At 44.3% G+C, this 22,880-nt stretch overlaps 1 protein-coding gene across 1 annotated transcript in view; it reads right to left on the reverse strand.

The window, feature by feature from the left end:
• The window catches only part of LOC119018080 (SH3 and multiple ankyrin repeat domains protein 3-like), a 44,265-nt gene that overhangs the window by 9,182 nt on the left and 12,203 nt on the right, over positions 1-22,880 (reverse strand). Inside the window, exons 5-9 of the mRNA XM_037095436.1 lie at positions 19,557-19,665; positions 12,526-12,677; positions 11,277-11,444; positions 8,921-9,037; positions 4,156-4,233 (exon numbers count right to left, since the gene is read on the reverse strand). Coding sequence (XP_036951331.1) covers positions 4,156-4,233; positions 8,921-9,037; positions 11,277-11,444; positions 12,526-12,677; positions 19,557-19,665 — 624 coding nt within the window. The remainder of the gene's footprint in view (positions 1-4,155; positions 4,234-8,920; positions 9,038-11,276; positions 11,445-12,525; positions 12,678-19,556; positions 19,666-22,880) is intronic.

Below are 22,880 nucleotides of genomic sequence, written 5' to 3' on the forward strand. Positions count from 1 at the left end.
GAAAAAGAACATCTCAAATGTTACAGCATCCAATCACGTTTCAAAAAAGTAGTTTAGTTCTTCCAACTTCACAGCTACAGTTTGTATTTTGTGTTCCTCTCTTGTTCAACATGAGAGCGCTCGTCTGCAGCCAGCAGCTCCGTACGGAAACAGTTTTTCATGTTTGGTCTGGAAGAAACCTGAACTCATCACAAACCTTTGGAGTGAAGTGAAATGCTGCTGTGAGACAGATCTAATCACCAGCACCAGTGTTGGACCTCCGTTTAACCATTTTTGCATCAAAATTAATTCAATTATGAAGGTGTTGATGGACAAACTGGCTGAAAATATTCGACTGACTCTTTTCTCATTGTCGCTCGATGAGTTTGCCTTCAGGTCACAAACACACCAGAAAACAAAGAACCAAGCAGAACGTCGTGTTGTTTACTTTATAATATATTTTACTTTAGACTTCCTTTTCTAACTCGACACTCCACCTGAACTCCAACATGTAGCATTGCTCCTGAAAAGGGGCGATAATTAGCGTGTTTCCATCAGTACTGATCCGATCTTATTAAAAAAACCCACAACTACTGCAGAGTCGTTTGATGCAGGAATTAATGCTGGTTGTTTAATTAACTTGTGTACTGAACAGGAGCAAATCAACCACAGCTGGTTCCACATCTGGAGGAAAAAGCCTGAACCCAGAGGAGTCGAGGCCATCCTACCGTTTGTCAGATTAACTGCAATCATGTAGCAGCATAGTTTAAACGCAGTGATGTTTTTGTCTTTGATGCATTAATCCTTTCTCCCTTCATCTACCTCGGCTTCAGTGCTGATTTCCAAGAACGCCGTCCACTCAGAGAACAGGCATAAACTTGTTGGATTCAGCTCTTGGCTCTTTGTGTAGGTGGAGAGTGCAACAGTGATAAAGATAGTAAGAGCAAGAGAGCGAGTTTCTCCACTCGAAAACAAGTGAGAGTCCACAGCATGTCTAGTGGCTGCTTGTTGTTCTGCTGTCGAGGCTTCTCTCAGCACCAGAACTGCTGTTTGTCCCCTTTTCAACAGATTTCTCACTGTATGTTTGTGGAAAAGCTAGAACAAAATGTTGGCTGCAGCGAGGGTCCGTTTCAGTAATTCTGTTTCTGTCAGAAACTGACGAAAAACATTCGGCTTATTTGTAAAGCTAAGAAAACTGTCATGTGTATATATTTTGTTAAGCACAATTCTGGTGTCCAGGTGAGCACAGAGAGGATTTTCTACACTGTTTACATATTCCATAGTGAGATATACAGATGGCTGACGAATTAAAGGGAAAAGCAGCATGAAGTCTCTCTGAGGTGTTGAGAACAGCTTTAGACTTTCACACAAAACACGGACATCTGGCTCGTCTTACACGTGAAAGTGTATAATCTGCATTCACACCTGCGTCAGCTGACTCTGCAGCAGGATATTTATCAGCTCTGGCTTCGATCAGCTGCGATGAAACCAGAACCTGTCGTCAACATTTTTGTCCCTGATCAGGGCGCGATGATCTGACGTGTGTTGAAGTTGAGAACTCAAACGTTGTTTAGTTGGTTCTGGGTTTGAACGAGAGACTGAAGTCAAAAATATCTTTAAAAGCATCCACTGTTTGATGTCTCGCTCTGCAGCATCTTCTGTTTTCAGCTGCAGGAAATTAAAAAAACAGCTTGTCTAATTTGAAATGTCATTGATTGAGCTTTTTAAAATCAAGTTTAACATCTTCTGAATGTGCAGTGATGATTATTATGATCTGCAGAAATGCTACAAACACATGCACAGTGGACATTCACCAACCAGGGTTCCCCAAAACGGGCCCACAGGCCAAAGCCGGACCACCATGAGATCCAAGCTGGCCTGCCGGTTTTTGTCTAGCAAAGAATTGTGTAGTATTAATTGTGTAGCGGCTCTGCTCTGAACACTACTGAAGGGGCGAACGGCGTCTTCCTAAAAACATATTCGCTCGTTTACAGTTTGATGATGGCGGCGGACAGACGTCACAGATGTTCAGTTGGGCTGAGATGTGGTTGACTGAAGGCTCGAGGACGTGATTCACATCATTTTCACGCTCATTAATCCAATCAGTGACCCTGCTGCCTTAAATTAATCATCTGCATTTGTCATCTCCACTCAGAGAATAAATACACCAGCATGGAGTATCTCAGTGATGTGTCCTCAGACACCTGAATGCACCGTATGTAGCAGTACTCCAATGGAAATTGCGAATATGTGGCATGAAAACACCTTATGAAGGTTTCTGATCATCCTCCAGGTGAAAACATCCCCCTGATGGAGGACTCTGACACAAACTCAGCTCATCTGTCATCTGGCAGTACATTGCATTGGCCAATCAAATACGAGCAAGTGCACATTCCTGGCTGATGCTATGTGAACACTGTTTTCTAACGTTTAACTAGCAAAGCTTACAGCAAAACATGAAATTACTGATGGTAAGAGACACACAATTTCAGTGTTCAGTGTTTTGGTTGCTGTAGACTCAATAATCGTATATTTCAATTGGACTTCCTGGATCATATTTCATGTCTCAGCAGCACCTGAAGCAACAACATGCATGTCGGTACAGGTGACGTATGAGCTTGGTGGAATCGAGGACACGCCTGCAGTACCGCAGATGATCTGAAGTCTGAACACTGTTCTGATCATGATATAACCACATAAACATCATGTCAACATGTTAACAACCATCACCAGTAAACATCAGCAGTAACCACATGTAGACTTTTACTTTGAAAAGCAGAAGATGAAAGTGTGTTCTTCCAAATTCATAATCCAGCAGAGAACGTTTCTGATCCTGGATCTGGAAACTGAAGCATCACGCGGAGAGAAAGAAAGCTGCATGTAACATCCACCCCGAGCCAGGCCCGGTTTACAGTGGGCGAGAGGCGGGTCGGTCTCACACACACACACACACACACACACACACACACACACACACACACTTCTACCCCTGAGTGTTTTGTCAGCAGTCAACCTGCCTGTCTTTGGACTGAGGCAGCAACCAGATAAAACACACACAGGGAGAACAAACCAACTCCAAACAGAAAAGGCCCAAACCAGAACCAGAACCAGAACCAGAGGCGAGGCAGTCGTCCCTGCACGCACCGTAACATCAACACAGAGACGCACAGCGAGCTGAATCCAGGCCACGGCGAGCAGCACAGGTGAGCGTTCAAACACTGACTAACACCTGGGTGTGATCTGCGCTCGGCCCGTGCTCGCTCCCTTCATGAAGCGCTCCAGCTAATGAAGCGCTCGGCTGGAGTGGCTGTGGAGAACAGTCGAGGACCCCGTGGGACTGCCTTTATAAACGCCCGCCTGAGTAAGGCTCTTTTGTAACTCAGGCGTAGGTTATGAGTCAATCATTCCAGCTCGGCAGCTCTCAGTGCTGCTGGGGTCGATTCCCTCAGATGAAGCACACACACTTCAACCATCACCAACACAAACACACAACAGAACACCAGCTCACACTTCAGTCCAATGCTATGCTTCTTTTTTTTTAATACTTGGGTCTGAAATAACATGAAACGATCGATCGACTGATTGGTAATAGAATGTGTGTTTGTTACGGCAGATAAAAACCTGGTCACAGGAACTTTTTTATTCTTTCATATTCTCTGTTGGGTTAATTGAAGGTTTGCATGCTCTTCTTACGAGCTCTTCTTTATTAAACCCTCTCAGAACAAACTCAGACCTGCCGGCGAAGCTGTTTTCTTCAGCGCTCCTCAAACTTGACGTTCGGCAGATAAACACACTTTTTTTTTTTTTGTTAAAAATGTGTAAAGACATCCGCCCAAGGACGACAAACTATACGACTGAGCAACTAACGCTGTCACGGCTCGATGCTCAATTTTGGTTCCCCCACTTAATACTGTTTAAGTGAAACAGATCTAATATTGGCCAGAGAGACAGCTGCGATCCCTGGCTACAACTGACCTTGACCATTTTGCACTGTTGCCATGGTAACAAATGAGACGAAGGAAATGTGTTGCTACTAAAAAAAAGAAAAAAAAAAATGTTTTCCCGATGCTGAAGGCTGAAATCGATCCTCTATAATCAATTCTACATGAAACCGGCAGTGACAAACAGAGATCTAGTTTTTTTTTTTTTTGTTTTCCTTTTTTTTTTCCACTCTACCTGAAATGGACTCTGGCTGTTGTAGTTCTTCACTTCTTTGTCGGCTCCACGAACAAGCAGCACTCTGGCACAGTTATCCTGAGGGAGAAAGAGTTAAAAACAAAAAAATATATCAAGATAAAAGCTTTGATAAAATGTCTACAAAAAATACAACAACACTGACATCTTTTAATTCTCCTACTTTGTGGAGCTTCCAGTGACATTATCAGAAGAAGAAGAAGAAGAAGAAGAAGAAGAAGAAGAAGTCAGCAGAGCAGGAACTGATCACAGACATCCCAGCTCTGACCAACACAACATCTACAACCTACATGAGGAACGGGAGCTTCACTCGCTGATAAGAGAGGATCTATTCCTCCACTCAAAGAGAAAGAGGGAGTGAGAGCGAGAGAGAAAGGAGAGAGAGAGAGAGAGAGGAGAACAGAGAGATGGAGAGTGCTGAGGGGTTTGAATCTGCTGCACAAATCGCCCACAAAGTGCTCAACCACGCATGTACCGCGCACACACACACATGAATATAAATACTTTTTTTAGATCCACAATAAGCTATTGAGAGTTGAGAAAACGGCTCACACAGATTCACTGATACACAACCGTGATCTGTCCTCTGCTGCTGGCAACACAAAATATTCCTGCCATTAGACGTTTAGACGTTTTTATTTTAAGACACGCATCAGTGTGTTATTTTTACTCATGGACGTTTCCATCCGGAGCGTAGTGATCCCACCACACTCTCTCTCTCTCTTTCTTTTCTTTTTTTTTCTTTTAGAAGATGCACTGACTGTATAATGAAGCTTGTAAATGGAAATGTGTGGCATACATCAGAGCTGTGAACTGAAGCAGAGGCATTTAAGCTTTTAGAGTATAATAAGAAGCAGAGTGGAAAAAATAAAATGGAAGTGCGTTGACTGCAGAGACGAGTGTCCACGACGCCGAGGATAATCCAGGATGTTGCCGCTCGGACACACTTCACGTGGAAACTTCACCTTCAGATGAATTTCTCTCGTGCGCCTCGTGTTGTGTTAGTGAGTGTAGATCACTGATGGAGGAGATGACTGAGCAGGATTCTCACATATTCTCGCCAGAAGTTTTTATCCAGCGCTGTGCACTGGACTCTGCTCAGAGTACTCCATCTATCAAGACGGAGTGAGAACTCATGCATATTTATGACGACAGAGTAACAACCTAATAAGAATAATCCAGGTTACATCAACCCCCCTCTGCTCCATCAGTGCAGCTCTCCAGCTCTGAATGATAAGACGAGGGATATTCTTTATCATTATCATCAGCAGCAGCAGATAATCCCATGAAATACACAAAACAAACAATGAGTTGATTCTACTAACAAGGATTATCTGTCCTCCGTGTCCAGGCTGCAGGATGTAATGTCAGCAGGTAACGTTTCTGCAAACCACACATACGTCGACATGTGTAGTAAATGTTCACATTACATGACTCTGACATGAGGAGGTGGAGGAGAAGGTGGAGGAGTTATTACAGTAAGGCTTCAGGACTGTCGGCCGCGGCTCGAGTCACACAGCCGGATATTTTCAAGGACACACAAACACATTTCCAGCTGTTTTGGTTGTTTTTCACAGGAAGTTGGCTCATCTCCGTCATGACGACCACAACAGGTATTTTCAGCCAAACCGAAATGTTTTCCAAACTCCAGCCAGCTGGTGTCTGAGGCTGAACCACAGCAGAGGATACAGAGCAGCGCTGTGACGACAGAGAGCGAGAAACTTCAACATGAAGGAGCGTTCAGTTTTAACTTTTAACACAGGCTACATGCTACATGCTACAGAGCCACTATGCATGATCTTGTTCCTCAACACTGGCATTATTGATTTCAAGATCTCTGTTGGCTTCCAGCAACTCTGTCTGGATTCATTACGGCCCTGGGAGAGATGAAGGGTTGTCCACACCGAGAACGATATGATATCACTGTAGCGATGATGATAACGATGTGTGCGTCCACACTGATGAACTGTAATGTTCAGTAAATGATCCTGTTCTGCACGCTGCAGCTGTGGTGGCAGCTCGGGGAAATGGATATTGATTAAGCAGAGAAACAAAAACACGGTGTTACAACATTCTTCAAAGATGAGAAAAGCAAACACAACTACAGAGGCTCCATCGATGCCACAGACGTCTGACAGAATGTCATAATTTGCAGCTTTAATACGTTTGATTTTTTATTTGAGCCCATCGTGTAAAAAGTGTTTCTTTATCTGACATCAGTTATTTTACATAAAGAGGTCGGTTACAGTCGCAGAACAGTCTGATAAACACTCCATGTACATTTTAATTTTCAACAAATCTAAAGTGCTCTGAAAGCTCTAAAAGTGACCCGGAAGATCGTCAGCCGCCGTCATTGTTATTAAAGGAGCAGTCCGTAGTTTTGAGAAACTAGATCTTCAGCTACAAACTAAATAATCAAACCTTCTTTGTTTTTTCACGACTGAGTAAACAAACAACAACATAATTTATACTCTGCCACCTTTAATTTTCCTCTGAGAACAGCTTGTTAATTCACTGATGGAGATTATATTTCCTCATTAATATCCAAAATATTTAAAGTTCTGAGTTTTATATTTCTTCTCCAAAACTTTAAAATTGTTGTTTTAAAGCAACTAAACTTGAGTAAGAATGATTTTTAGTTGTATTTGTTCTTTCACTGGACGGTCCTGAAGGCCGGTGGTATTCTGTGTTGTTCCAAGAAAAAAAACCTCAAGCAACAAATATTTCATCAACTTACAACAACAACAACTTTCCACTCAGATAAATCTACATCCACGGCAGCGTTATCCTTTCAGAACCAACTTGATGTTATAAGAGCGAGCTGCAGCTCTGAGCGCTGATACAGATTCAGATTTCACAGCAAGAACTTTCTACGTAACCAACAAACTGCAGCTGGTGTGAAAGACATTTGAGGAAAGGTCAGAATGTTTCCTTCTCTGCAGACGTGGAATTATCTTCTTTAAGTGGAACTAAATGTTTGCTTTGATTCGAACACACCAGTGGGCTGCTTTGGACTCGCGGCTGTGGTTCTCTGCTGAACTGGCCACGCTCCAAGGGCAGCGCGTTAACCGGTCTCAGATGACGGGCGTACAAACACGGGTCACCGGCTGCTGCTGACCTTTAGCTGCAGAGCAAACTGACAGTTTGAAGTGAAGTGCTCTTTGAAACGGTTCATTTATTCTGTACACATTCAGTTAGAGGATGAAACCATTAAAAGACCAAAACCAAACAACGTGTCGGTGCCTCAGGGATTTTTCTACTCTGTCAGCAGGAAAAAGGCTCGGACGTTTCCTAAAAACAGCTGCTGGAGGAGGAAGTGGATCTGATGGGGACTATTTTCAGCTGTGGATTAATACACATCTGTTGTATTAAATGGAGGGACGTGTCACCGGCTGCAACAGTGTGACTCACTGATGTGTTTTTAATGGTCGACGATGGAGCTCAGCGGCAGAGAGGAATGAAACGCATCAGGCTTCTGACTGTTAATGTGTTCACGACGAACAAAGAGAGAATATCACGACACATATTTGTAAAAAAGCTCTAACCATCAGTGGTTTTAATGAAACTGGGTCAGATTTTTTTTCTCTGATGTCCTCTGGCAGCTCTGCTTCAAGGATGTTCCTGGAGTGCAACCTGCTAACGTTAGCCACGAGTTAGCTCTGCTTGCTGACTCTTCTGGTAGCACCGCCGGGGACTGTTGGTGTTTACGAGGCTATCACAACAGAGACCAGCACCAAAACCAGCACCACAACACAACATGTGCTGGTCTTGCTGGTCAGCACTTGTTTGCATCTCTCTGACCCGACTGGTCGGCTTTGAACGCTCTTCATCTGAACGCTGAGCTGCTGCTGCCTCCACTTCATTCAGCTCTGCTGTGTTTGTACACATCCTGCGGGGTCTTTGCTCATTTGTCCCGCGGGATGAATTATTTCTCCTCACATGTTATTTACCACGCTCGTCTGTTTGATGTCTGAACGCTGGACTCCTGCTGCTCAGAGAGTCCTCAGAAGTATAACCAACCGTCTGCCTCTAATTATGATTAATCGTTAGATTATGTGACCGTTGCCTGACAGAGCGTAGTGCATCTTAACTCATAAATGTGTGAATTCTAGCGCTGCACACAACTCAGAACACACAACAGCACACCAAGCTAACGTTACCTGAGGCTGAGCAGGTAACACCTGGCTGTAACCTGCTCCCAGCTGAGACGGGCCGACTTGACTAACCATCCAAAATCACGATCATTTTAAAATAACATCGGTGTATCGTCCACAGTGCAACACTTCATCTCAAGGAAGATCATATCATCATGTTTATTACAAAATCAACATATACATTCAAATACTTTGTGTGGAAAATATTGAAAATCATGTGTCAGGGAATACAACCTGAAAAAATACACATCTTTGAAATCCAAATCACCTGAAAACAAAAATGAAATCTGAAAAAATGCCAACGTAGATGATGCTCTGATGAATTTGTGAGACTTTTATGAGTTAAAACTTTATTAATGTACATGTTGTAGTTTTCTTCACAGCTGCAGTCACTTCAGCACGCTGCTCCACATTTCTCCCACTTTTTTTTTTAACAACAGATTTGACAGAACTGGCGTAACTACCTTAATTTAGCACCAGGTCGACCCAACACTGTTATATGATCACATTACACACACACACACACACACACACACACACGCACACACACACACACGTGTACAGGAAGACGTGCACACACTCCGCCTGCTCACCTGGTTGTAGAGGGCACAGATGTGCAGAGCCGTGTTCCCCGAGGCGTTCTGGGCGCTCATGTCTGCTCCGTAGAACAGCAGATGCTCCAGGTGCTGCACATGACCGTGACGACACGCCTGCACACGCACACACACACGCACACACACACACACACACACACACACACACAGTTCACTGTCAGGTACAGTGCTTACAGTAGTTGCAGTAACAGGCCTGTAGCACTAGATGTCAGTGTGCTGCAGAGGAGATAACATCACGGTGAGCAGCAGCTGTAGCCTCAGTTTGAACCCAGATATCAGAAGATGTCAGGATGCAGAGATGAGTGTGTGCAGCAGGAAGCTTCAGGACGAGTGCGACTGCATGATTGGATTCACCAGAGAGGGAGCGTAAATTAAAACAATTACAGGCAGAGGTTGAGCTGGAAGTTATCGCTTTTATGAACCCATTTCTTTTTTTTTTTCCTAATGTTTCTCTCTGTAATGTTTGCGGTTGTGCCGGCAGACGACAGTTTGCTGTTGAGTACGAGAAGAGATTGTTTTTTAAATGACCTATTTACACTCAGACTGAGAGGTTTGAGGAGGATGGGCAGAAACCCTCAGGGCTGCTTATCACCCGGAGAACGTTACAACTAAATTATAATTTCAATCATCACAAGAGCAATAGAGCTGAGTTACATAATTAAGAGGGAGCCTTAATTTATTCAGAGAGAAACAGATAATTTCTGTTCAAACTGCAGATTAACACCAAACATATGAGCCGTCAGTTTGGAGACGCAGCTCTGACGTGCTGAAGTCTCATCAGGCTGAGGTCAGCGAGGTCGCAGAATATCCTGACAGTTAACGTAGAGAAACTCAGAGTTTTGCTGCTGAACATGTGAATCGTTATAAATACTTGATGGCGATGATTTCAAATCCATCAAGTGGGGATGTTAACGCACACAGACGTCAGGGTTCAGCTCCAGTTCATGACAGCGCGGGGGGACAAATCTGTTCCCACAACGATCGGCTGCTCGAGCCGAACGCAGCATGTTGCTAACAGCACTGACTGGTTTTATGTGCATCAAACTATTTAACATGTGGTCTGTGAAAAGTTAATCACTCGATCACACATCAGTCTAGTGGATGGACTGCCATCATATTTCCTGACGATGTGTCCCAGGCCACGTTCACTCTGTCGGGTCATATCAGTTTGTTTTTTTTTGCACATCCAGATTGTATCCAGATCGATTTTAGGGGGAAAAAACATGTAAAGTGTTCAGACATTTTTGCAGACCGGATCCAAAACCACATTGGGAGGTGGTCTGAAGGGCCTCAATCCAGCTGCTCGTTTGTGTCACTTGAACAACAACGTCAGATCTACGGAGACGGACGAGCAGACGAGTCGCACAGAAACGTCTCTCTGTTCTGATCTGAGAGATAAATCTGAGTCGGCTGCTGTGTGAACACGTCCCAACTGACCTGACGATCTCTTTACTTTCCCTCAGAAATCTCTCAGATACTGTTGGATGAATTGTAATAAGTTTGGTGAAACTCTGACTTTCATTTATTGTCATAAAAAAATGAACTCTAAGCAGGTTAATTACACGCGCTCAGCATCAGCAGGTTGGCATTGTGTCATTGTCAGCATGTTAGCGCGCTAGCATTAGCATTTAGCTCAAAACACCACTGAACCTCACAGAGCAGCTAGCATGACTGCACACTGTCAGTCTTGTTGCTCGATAGATGATTTAAAAATGATTAAAATATGAAACTGTTGTAAAATCATCAGCAAACTTCTTCAGCTAGAAGAAGAAGAAGAAAAAACATTTCGATGATTCACTTGTTGGTTTTATTTCTATGTTGTGTACGTTAGTGTTGGCTGAAATGTGTAATATAACTTGAATTAAGAAACACACACACACACACACACACACACACACACACACACACACACACACACACACACATTAAGTGACCTCTGAACCAGCAGCAGCCGTTCTGTTGCCTGACAGCTGATTGTTATCGTGTGTGAAATGGGACGGCCTGGGGAAGGCAGGGTCTTTACAACCTGACAGGGAGGGAGATATGAGCAATCTGATAAAGCTGATGGCTTTAAGACACACACACACACACACAACCATGTGTGTGGACGCTCACAGTTAGTCACCGCCGCAGGGAGGATCTCCTTAAACGGCTTCATCTAGGTGGACGGGCAGCAGCTGCCAAGACAGTCGCCCACAGCCGGCGAAGGCTGTGTGTGCTTTAGTAATGCTTCCCCAATACAAGCTGCTGCAAACGACAAACAGCCAAAAATCCCTCTGTGCTCGTGTGTGTGCACCTGGTGAATGTGTGTGTGTGCGTGTGTGTGTGTGCGTACCTGGTGAACTTCATGCCAGCCGTTCTCGTCCTGGCAGCAGACGACGGCGTGGTGGTTCAGCAGCAGCTCGCAGCAGCCCGGGTCTCCTCCCACCACCACGCTGTGATACAGAGGAGTCAGACCACGGCTGTCCTTGTAGTCCGGGGAGGCTCCCAACTCCAGCAGAGTCTGAGGAGGAGCAGGTGTGTGTGGGGTCAGGTCAGGGCTCACAAACATCCAGAGGAGGTTCAATTATTAAGCAAGGTGGGTCGTCAAGTTTGAGCCTTTTAAAAACATTCTTAATTAAAAAGTTAAAGTAAAACTGCCTCCTTAAATGTGTTCAGTGAGCTCTTTGCTGCAGCTCTTTGGATATAGTGACTATCAGCTGTTAGCAGGTAGCTCAGGTAGCCATGGAGCTAAGTGGCCCAGTTAGCTGACTGACAGATCTTGGACAGCAGACTGGGACTGAACTCGTCTGAGAGCAAAAGAGGTCAGTTTGCAAAAAGAGGAAAGACTACAGAGGTGATTTACAGCCACCCTGACCAGGACTGTGACTCTGGTGGATGAGAGGACAGGACTGGTGCTAGCTGGTTAGCATGCTAACTTCAGTAATCATCTCTGCAACACAGAACGGAGACGTTGTTAACATCTTGTCAGCTGTGTTGTTTCTTCAGCTGAAGTTCATTGTTTGAATATTTAAAACTTCTGGCCGCATCTTACAAATCGCTGCTTTCATGAAAGATTTATAATAATATTCATCATCATTATCATGATAATAAAAAGTTATTTCTCAGTTCTTTCTTTTCTTAAAACTAGTGACAAAGTGCTTTGTTCTGTCACAAAAAACAAAGCGCACAAGAATAAAAATATCAAAGCTGACAAAAATTTAAAATGATAATTGAGGATTTAAAAAAAAGAAAAACAGAAAACTGCAACTATGAAATTGTTTATTCATGAAAATCATTGCGAGATTAAAAACTAAAGCAGATTCTGTTGTGTTCGCTCTTGTGGAGGAAGAACTGACAGCTGAAGTCTGTCCTCCTCTTTTCTTCTGCCTTCACTTTACCAGAACAATCAGCAGCTTCATCTTCTCATCGAGCCGCTGAGCGACAGATCTGCATGCATCAAAACGTGAAGCTGCTGATGTTGCAAAAGAGATCGCCAAGCGTGATCAGGAAGCTGTCGGGCTCGCAGTGAGACTGCAGCCTCAAGAAATCCACTAGTGCACATGTAAGCAGGTGTGAACCGATGAGAGCAGGTGTGTCTTTACCGTGAGCGTGACCTGGTTCTTGGACCGGGCGGCTTTGTGGAGCGCAGTCATGCCGTCTTTGGCTCTGAAGTCCAGGTGAGCTCCTCCGTTCTTCAGGACCTTGATGATCTCCACCACATTGTCCAGGTGAGCAGCAAATGTCAGCGGACTCTCTGGAAAAAGAAGACAGAATATTATTTTATTTCACTGATCTAATATCTGTCAGAGAGCAGGTGATGAACAGGAGTCACACCCAGCAGAGCTCAGACCTGCTCATGAGTCAGGTGTATCCAGCAGGTTTGCTTTAAGAAGTGTTGTTTTCTCAAAGGAGCAAGAAAAAGACGCTCATAAACATTTTACGACTAAAGCGGTGATGTGATTTACCTCGAGCCATGGCAGAGTGGGACACGACTCCAGGGACGGATACTGAGGATGTGATGACACAGTTTGTTTTCTTTGCTACAAATCACCTGGGAAAAGTCTGCCGGCGTTCTTCTGTTTGCTTGGTTTAACTTCACGCTGAGCAGTTTACAGGTAAAGTACATCTGAAGTCACACGACGCACACAATTAATCACCAGACTTTCACCTCAGGCTGGAATAACAATCAGCAAAAGAGCGAGAAGCAACACAGAGACGTTTCATTCATTAAAATGCTCGATCCACAGAAAACATGCAGACAGATAGCTTTGCTTGTTGCTAAAATAACCGCTAACTGCTGCTAACTGTAGCAGCTATTAGCCAGTTAGCTTGATTAGCAGTTAGCAGTCCTATTAGCTGACTCTCATTATTTTCTGGTGAATCAAAGGTGTGAAGACAAACGTGCGTCAGCTGATAGCACCACTAGCTACACGGCTAACTGCAGCTACAACGCAGCTGAGTTTGATCCAGTTTTTTAAAAACGTTGTATTTTTGAACATTAACGTGTGAGGCCATCAGATTCAGTGTCTGATATCACTTATTTGCAGGTCCTCTAAACAAACCTGTCAGAAGATGAAGTGGCGTCATGAACCGGCGCCGCAGTCGTTCTTATGAAAACTGCTCATGAAGCCAAAAAAGCTTGAAAATGAGCGTAATGAAGCTCCTTCAACTGATCAAACTGTAATCACAGCCCTGAAACACACAGACGACCCACTGAGCTGGATGATGAATAGTTGAGGATGTAGAGCTGCTCGTTTGATCTCCGTCAGGAGATGATCTGCATGTATCGCCTCTCTCTGCAGGCCGCGTGTTACATGTATTTATAAAATGTCCAGTGGGAAGAACAAAGCAGCAGATTCTCTCCCGGAGCGAGCCGATGGTCACTAACGGGTCGAGGTTGTTCTCGGCTCATTATGTCACAAACATGACTCTGGGTTGCATCACGTATTTCATAAATAAGATCTATTCTCAGGTTGTTTCCTGCCGTTGTCTTACATTAGACTCCCACTCCACACCAGAGTTCACTGGGAGGAAGCCTGAGACTCATTTTTAGCCTCTTCGCTGTGGTTAGGTGGTCTGAACGACACTGCTCACCTCCAGCGACGAGCTGAAGGTGCACGCTCCACATTTCAACTGAACACCAAATAAAGTGTGACTGTGAACGAGGTTACCTTCGAGACGAGGCAGGACAAGAAGACGCCTGCTCCTTATTTTTACTGCTTCCTTCCTGTGTTCAGGTTGTTGTTTCCTCCTCTGCTCTGATGTGAACCAGGCTGATAAAACCAGGTCGGTTGTCTGAAGCAACTAATTAGACTAATAAAACCTTTGCTGTGATTAAGACATCATTAGACATGTCGATCTAAACGAGGTCATCAAAACGCAACTCACAGTCAGAAGATGTGTCCTCGTTTCAACACTAACAGAAACGTCTCGCACGTCGTCCCAGCTGACGTCAGTTAGAGCTCGACATCGAACATCATCCTGATCCAAACAACTTCACAACTTCAAGAGATTAAATACAAAACACTTGTTTTTTAAATACTGCTCGGTCAAATCCTCTCTGTGTTTCAGAGACAAAAGTGCTCGTTAACAGCACGAGCATTTCTTTAGTTTACCCTGCAGACTGCTTAGCGACGCTAGTGCGAGCATTGATGTGTCAGCTGGTCGGTTTTTACACCTTGTGAGCATGTTAGCATGATAATGTTAGCATTTAGCTTCAAGGACCCCTGTTCCTAAATATGGGAGCATGTTTGTGGAGTCATCGTCTAGTTTGACTGTAGGATACTTAAAGGATCAGTCAAAAAGTTTAAAAAAAACCCAGTCCTCCTCTCCTCCTCCTGGTATATATCATCAGGAGGAGGAGAGGAGGACTTTATATCATCAGGAGGAGGAGAGGAGGACTTTATATCCTCAGGAGGAGGAGAGGAGGACTTTATATCATCAGGAGGAGGAGAGGAGGACTTTGTATCATCAGGAGGAGGAGAGGAGGACTTTATATCATCAGGAGGAGGAGAGGAGGACTTTATATCATCAGGAGGAGGAGAGGAGGACTTTATATCATCAGGAGGAGGAGAGGAGGACTTTATATCCTCAGGAGGAGGAGAGGAGGACTTTATATCATCAGGAGGAGGAGAGGAGGACTTTATATCCTCAGGAGGAGGAGAGGAGGACTTTATATCATCAGGAGGAGGAGAGGAGGACTTTATATCCTCAGGAGGAGGAGAGGAGGACTTTATATCATCAGGAGGAGGAGAGGAGGACTGAGTTTTACATACTCTTCTTTTTAACACGTGCCTAAGATGAAGTGCAGTGCAGGACGAAGGTGATCAGGTCACGCTGTCTCTCTCCTCTCTGAGTTGGACGTCAGAAACAGGAGCTTGTTCTGATGTCGAGCTCACACTGCGTCTCTCAGTCTGTCTGTGTGAGAGTTAGATCGACTTGTTATTGTGTCATATGCTGCACAAAGTTAAAGTTTCTGTTTTCTGTCACGTCCAGAATGTTGACAGATCGCAGCTTCTTGTGCACGATGTATTAAACTTGTGTTAAACTGACAGAAATCAGTCGAGATCAAACCGAACGTTTACCACCGGATATGAAACGTCCATGTTTGTTGTGATAGACGAGCCTCAGCAATCCTCAAGTGTGTTGAAGTTATTGCTCACATTGTTCCAGTTTGACTGACAGCGAGTGGTTTCCTCTGAAGGCAGGAAAATGAGCCTCGTTCTCTCCGGCTGTGTGCAGACAGCAGCAGCAGGAGGAGGACGACTGTTTGTTTCTGCTCTTGTTAATCACATGGAGAGCTTTTAGTGGACGGCTGAAATCAATAGGCAGTAAGAGCTGAGTAACAAGAGTCGCAGCCCGCAGGGACGCTTCCTCCATTCAGCAATAAGGCGTTCGTTTAACAATAGCTCTCAGAGCCCATTAAGATAACCTCAATTCTCTGCTTAATAACCTTTTCTGCTCTCAGCTTCACCTTTATTTGCCTCAATAGACCAGTTTTTTTTTTTTCCTGGCCAATCTCTCCACTCAACTCTGGCTGTAAGAGCGCCTGCCCTGCTGAGATGCCCTTGACATATTCATTAAATGCTCATAAATAAACATTATTATCCCTCTTAATACACAGGTAAACCAGCGCTGCTTATCAAATGATTGAGCTTCTAAATACAGACCACTAAAGTTAATTTGAATCCTATAATCCCTCGTCACAATACAGCAGCAGAACAGTGTTGTATTAAAAGGACGATGATTTCTTTTGTTCTCTTTAAAGATAAAACAGCGTCGTTTCCTCTCTCACAGAGCTCTTCACAGCTGATTAGTGTCCACGTACGAGCGCTGAGCACAGCGTTTAACCCGACTCCCTCCTCGTCCTCCTGCCGCGCTCTAACAACAGCGCCTTGAGAGTTTCCTGTCAATCCTACAGATCGTTGACTCGCACTCCCGCTGAGCACGTTACTCAGCCGACAGCTCTGACTCGTGGACGGGCCGAGCAGAGACGCTCAGATGAACAGCTTGTAGCTCGTCTGCAGACGGAGCAGCTGCAGTCAACAGATTTAAAACTTTCCAGTGAGAGATTTCACTATGAAACTCTCCCAGTTGATTATTTAACCTCTGACTGAGACAATTACTGACACGGATTATATTTTGCATTACGAGTTTTTATAAAGCCAGATTCAAAATAATCGTTTCATTTTGTTTTCATATCAGAGTCGAGAGTTTTAACAGAGGGGAGTTCTGATATCGCTTTTTTACGTATCTGAGAATAAAATGTGCTATAAATCAGGCTCTGTCGCTCCCTGCTGGCTCAGAGAACAAGACCAAACAAATAAACAGCCTTTAAAGATATTCATTGTAAATTCAACACATTTTTACACCCAAAATTGTGAAAATGTATCACTTATATCATCATGAAACCTCCCCAGCTGACTTTCCTGATATTTTACCTTTAAATGCAAATACGACTATAGTAATTTAATAATGTGCACTGTTTTATATAAATGTCCAGAAGAGAATGAAATGTGTCCACCTGTATTCAGTCTCTGAGCTCAGTGTTTGGTCTCCACCAGCTCCTGCTTGTGAAGTCATTGATTGAATGAGTTCTTGTGTGAGCACAGTTACAGTGAGTGGGTGAGATCCAGATGTTTGACAGATGTTTACAACAGGCAGTTGGATTTATGTCTAATTCTTATTCCAAGTGTGTTTTGACATTTTCACACTAAACCTGATTTTAAATTTTCCCTCATTCACTGTTAATTTTTCTTCAACCTGCTTCACCTGAGGTCCATTTCATCTCGCTGTCCGATCATTACCCAGAATACTTTTGGACGAAACCCAAAGAAAACAGGAACAAGCTCTCAGTCTGCCGGCTGCGAGCGCGACGGCGTGTTCTGTGCAGTGGTTTAGTGGTTTTGTGTTCCTCCGGATGGATTTCACTCCCCGAGAAGAAGCTCGGATGTTAATTGGAAGCACAACAAATGAAGTGGAGTGCAGGTGAGTGGATGTGCATGTTTGGAGATGATATGTTATTATTTCTGCCTCCGAGTGGGCCTGAGAGGACTTATTATCCCATCCTAAAATTGCACGAAACACCTGCTCACTGTGTCTTTATGGGACATTTGTGAGCCGTGTTGAGAACACACTGACATCAGGACTCAGCTCATTGCTGTTGGCTCTGGCTGCCAGCAGCAATTTGGTTGTGTATAAAAACACTGAGCCAAATCTCTGGCTACAGTAACTCTGTTTTCCCTGCATGCAGCGGGCCGACTGAACACACAACTCCAGCGTTCACCTGGAAGACGCTCAGAACAAACAGAACCTTCACTGCTGCCCAGAGGGCGACACCCTGCTCTCCGGCTCCGTTCTGTCTTTAACTCCTGCACATCAGAGCGTTTTACCGGCCAGACTTCTCTCCCTGTTATAGTACAGTGTAAATAACAAGGTTTGAATTTTTTAACAGGCTGTTAGCGCCCACGCTGTTGTCTTAAAACGATGATTTACCAAAATCTGCTCATTAAAGTCTTAGCGTGTGGAACATAATATTCATAATTATGTTTTCGTTGCTGCGTAATCACCTGAAACTGAGAGTCCTCGTGTTCATGTTACATTCATGGAGCCTTTTATATCTTCAGGACTCCCTAAAAACTCTCAGCCTCACTCTGCACACAGACGCACTTCAGCCGGTGGTCTGAGTTGTTTTTCAGTCCATTAAACCTCCTCCGTGTGTGTGGTGGGAAGAGGAGGATGTATGTGATTCTTGTGTGGGCGACCAGAGTTTACAGGCTTTTTTACTACACTTGTTTTTACATATTTGAAGCGATATTTGCACTTTTCAGTCAGAGTTTGATTTAGGCAGTAAAATACTTGTTTTTTCAGGGAGTCCCTCACATGTCCAGAGGGAGCAGGTCCGACAGACAGCTGACCACAGAGATGGACATTTCTTTTGCATTTCTAGCAGCCAGTGTAAAGGAGCACGAGTTCAACACTAGCTGCTACAAACACGCTACTAACTGCTGCCAGTCCTGTTCATCACATGTGATTAATCCACTGACCTCCCTGTTAACAGCAACTGTTCCAGGTCTGTGAGTCAACATGTCAGATATCCCAGTGAACGATCTCTGTGCTCTGTCGTGCATCACTAATCACCACAGGAGAGAAATTATTATTTGGCGAGAGACATTTGATAAAAACACAGCAGTATTACTGAGGCTGCTTGTTATCTGGTTATCCTCTATGTTTGAGCCAGTTTGGGTCGAGCACATTGTGGATCAGGTCTAATTGTTCTCGGGTCAAATCAGATTCTCTTTTTTTAAAAAAAACAACAACAAATAAATGTTTTACAGGTGAGTTCAGGTCGGTTTAAATTGGTCCTGTTCGGGTCAGGTCACCTCGACGACCTCTGAGGGGAGATTTGAACTAATTGCTGCCGCGGCTCTGGAGATGACACCAACATGTCTCTGCTTACATTCTTCAACCTACATCCTGTAATTCTACACCTGAAGTCAGATACACCTGTACAGGAAGTGACCTGTGACCTCACCGGGAAAAGATTCTCATCCAGTCATCATCTCCGCCCTCCATGCTGATGGATATTTTACATTTTAAAACAAGGCCCCAGCCACTTCAATTGTTTAGGAGAACACTGTATTACTGTATATACACACCTGCACTACCCACAATGCAGTTTAGCCACTGGGTGACATCACTGGAGGCAGTTTATCGGATTCCGTGCAGCTTCCTCTGGATCCACAAAAACATTTATATGACGTGTTTCACCTGTGCAGCAGATCTCCCTCAGACCTGTAAACACACCTTACAGGTCTATATTCACTGTAATGTGATACATTGGTGTAATTACCCTTTAGGAACTTTGGCTGGGGCTGTTAGTGGACCAGTCAGTTGGCATAGACTGGGATTATTCATGGTCAGACTGGTGAAAAGGAAACTGGTGAAGATCTTTTTCTTTGTGACTATCTGTGCTGTTGAGCCCTGGAGTGTGAACACGGTACCTGTTCTGGAGAGCTGCCTGGTGTTTAAATAACACAAACAGAGGCACATTTAAACACGGTGCTCCTGTAACTGTGCCTCTGATATCATATTCAAGTCTGAAGGCTTCAACTTCTTGAGGATGCATCCTTACCACCAGTGTCACTGTCGTGGTAGTTTGGATCGAAGCCTCTTTCCAAGAACTTGGACACTTTGTCCACCTGACTGTGCTGGATCAGGTCCATGAACTTCCTCAGATTGGCCTGTGAAAACCAGAGAAGAGAGAAGAGCCATTATTAGTGAGGAGAAAGAACAAATGGTGGTGGGTGTGAGAGAAAGGGAGTCAGGACAGAGCTGTAAAAAAGAAAAAAAAAAAAAGACGGAAATAGAAGTTGAGATAAAGAAAAAGGTGCAGTGGGTCAAACAGAACAGAGGGTGAAGAGTGGAAGCGTTTAGGAAAACGGTGTGAAATGGAGGAAAACTCGTTAAAGACGAGGAAAACAAGGCAATCTGAAAGCAGGAGGATCCAGAGAGGCGACTGTGAGGAGAGGAATGGCTGCTGGTTTCTCTTCTGTTCCTGTCTGCTTTCTTTCCAGGCCGCACGATAAAAATAGATAAGAGAGCAGCTCCCCGAAGGAGCGGAGCAAATGAGGAAAGAAGAATGAGGCACCAGAAGAAGAAAAAGACAATGGATAGCAATAAAAGAATAGACGGAGAAGAATAACTGAGGCAGGGACGTGAGGTGGGAGGAGACGAGGAGGAAGGGATGTCCTGATCACGCTGTGCTCCGGAGCCTGACCTGGAACATTCAGCCAGTACACAGGAAACAAGCGTATTGATTTCTGATCAGAAGTTTCTCACTCATTCAAGTCATTTCTACAATTGTTGTACAGCAACTGGTCAAACACAGCAGCACGTCGACCGTGACGCTCTACAGCTCTTAGATTCAGTTTGTGACGTGACGGGCTCAGAGGTCAAAAGACCAACTACACAAAACATGTTACATCCTGTTTGACTTTCAAAATAAAGCTTTTACTGACAAACAGTTCACATATTGTGACACATCATGGATGGTTTTAATGTAGCCAAACGGTCGTGGTTTGGTTTAGTTTGGTTTTGGAAAAGATTATACTTCGAGTTCAAATAACTCACAGATAATTACATTCTGTACATTAAATACGTTCTGTCACGCAAATCCATCTCGCCAGGTTTCAAGTTCTGCTCCAATCAGCTTCTTTACAGCAGCTGTTTCAGTGTTCGGCTGGTCGGCTGCTCCACCTGAGGTTAGCGTAGCTGCTGCTGTAGCATCAGTTCTATCAGCACTGGAGATTTTGTTTTCCTTCTTCTCTGGCTTTGAGAAGAACTGAATTTTATGAACTGGCTCCACTGACGGTGCTGCTCTTCCACTGTCCATCTGATTGGTTGAAGTCAGCCTGTGATGGACGTCCACAGACAGATGGTTTGTCCAATCATCTGCCAAGTTTTATTGAAAGTCCCTGAAAACAGTTTCCAAAGACGACTTCCCAGATGGTACCACGTAACAAACCATCTGGCTTGTCATGTTATTCTGGAAGGAAAAACAAATAAATATATAAAAGTGGATCAGCCAGGATGTGTGCATGGAAATATGAATGACTGCTCAGAGGCTCTTTGTTGCTCTCTAGAGTTTAATATCACTCGCCTGGTTCCAGACTTCTGGATCTGAGCCCAAACCGTCGTCAGTCACTGTGAAACTGGTCAACAGCTAACGAGCTAATGAGCATGATGTCAAGCTGACTGATAAATATGATCAGTCAGTCTGATGATTGGTGTAACGTCGCTGTGAAGCTTTTAACAGCTGGTGTATCAGCAGAAAACAAAGAATCAACGATGCATCAGGCTTTTTATAGCTCATCATGATCCATCCAGCAGCCATTAATCAGTGTCGATCCCACAAATCTGCTCAGACATTCACTGCTTAAAGACTTTTAATTGCCTTTCTATCAGTGCCAACAACAACGCCGGGCTTTTCTTTTATTGGATTTGCTTCATATTTAATGTTTACAAAGGTTTACAGGGTTCATAGCTCATTTTCTCGGCATACCTGAAGAGTATTTTGTGACAGTCGTGGTGACAATTTAATGAAATCAGTAATCACAAGTAAACAGAGTGAGTTCGACTGCAGACGGAGAGCTGCCGCGATGAGTCACTGCCGGTCTAATATCTGGAAATGTCGAGGGGTCGTGAACGTGACCTCATGTTTCATTTAATGTAGCTGATATGTCCCCAGTGTGTGTGTGTGTGTGTGTGTGTGTGTGTGTGTCTGGAGGATGGTACCCTTCCTGCCTCTCTCTCTTTGCTGAAACAGGTTGGGAGGCTGGCGGTTGATTGGCCGTCTCAGTGTGAGCTCCAGCCAACCACAGAGCAGCAGACTGCACAGCAAGGAGGATTAGCTCGGAAAACTCGGGTCAGGCCAAGAAAAGAGAAACAACGACGCAGAATTAGAAATAAAGCGTCTGTTAACGAGGAGCCATGTTTCCTGAGGAATGACTTCAGTGTGAAAGTGTTTTCATGTGTTTCCATCTCGCTGCTCCACGTTTATCTTCATCTGTCTGCAGTTTTTATTCCCCATTCTCCGTCTTTTTGCTGGTCGCTGTCCTTCCTGCGTTCAGATGTAGAATCAGAGCAGCTGTCAGACGGTTTCCTGGTGTGCTGCTAACAGAGAGCTGCCAGAGACACTTATGCTTTGGCTGCTCTACAGGATTACAGTAGCTGTGGGACGGCAGCCCGGAGCCGGCCTTACACAACCAGAGACGTTACTGTAGAGATTCACTTCAGCTCATGTGGGTGGGAGGAGATGGAGCAGGAACAGACTCCCTCTGAGCAGCATCCAAACTTACAGACTTTTCTTTTATCATCACAGGGGAACAGGGAAGAGGTTTCGTTCCTGCCATCATCCTGTCGCACAGTTCAAACTGCCAAGAATTAAACCGAACAGACACAAATATTCTCTCACCTCATTAACCAGCGAGGCTGCTGAACACATTATTCAGTCCGTCTCTTTCACTTCTTTATTTATTTAGTTTATTTTGGCAACATCTCTGTCATGAAACATTGATTACTGCGCTGTTCTCTCGCTTCACCTCCAGGGAAGACGACAGTCAGGTGTCAATGTACCCAAGATGCATTTAGGGACGAACTGAAAATCTGTTCGCTCCGACTAATTTTTCTGTTCATTTCAGCAAATCTTCCACATGTTGTTCCTTCTTGTTTAATATATTGTGTGTGTAGGGTTAGGGCTGTCTGTTGATGTGATGTATGTGTTAATTTACAGACGGAGTGGACGGATGTTGGTATGTTGTGACATCTTTTTCTTGAATCTCTCTGTTCAGCTGCTCACGCTCCCCTCAGTGTTTCCCACCATCTGACAGCAGGGTCGGAGGAGAGTGGAGACACTGACCGCTTACAAACGAGACACTCAGCTGCCTTCACACGGTTT

Source organism: Acanthopagrus latus, chromosome 4, assembly GCF_904848185.1.
Source record: "Acanthopagrus latus isolate v.2019 chromosome 4, fAcaLat1.1, whole genome shotgun sequence".
Lineage (NCBI taxonomy): Eukaryota > Metazoa > Chordata > Actinopteri > Spariformes > Sparidae > Acanthopagrus > Acanthopagrus latus.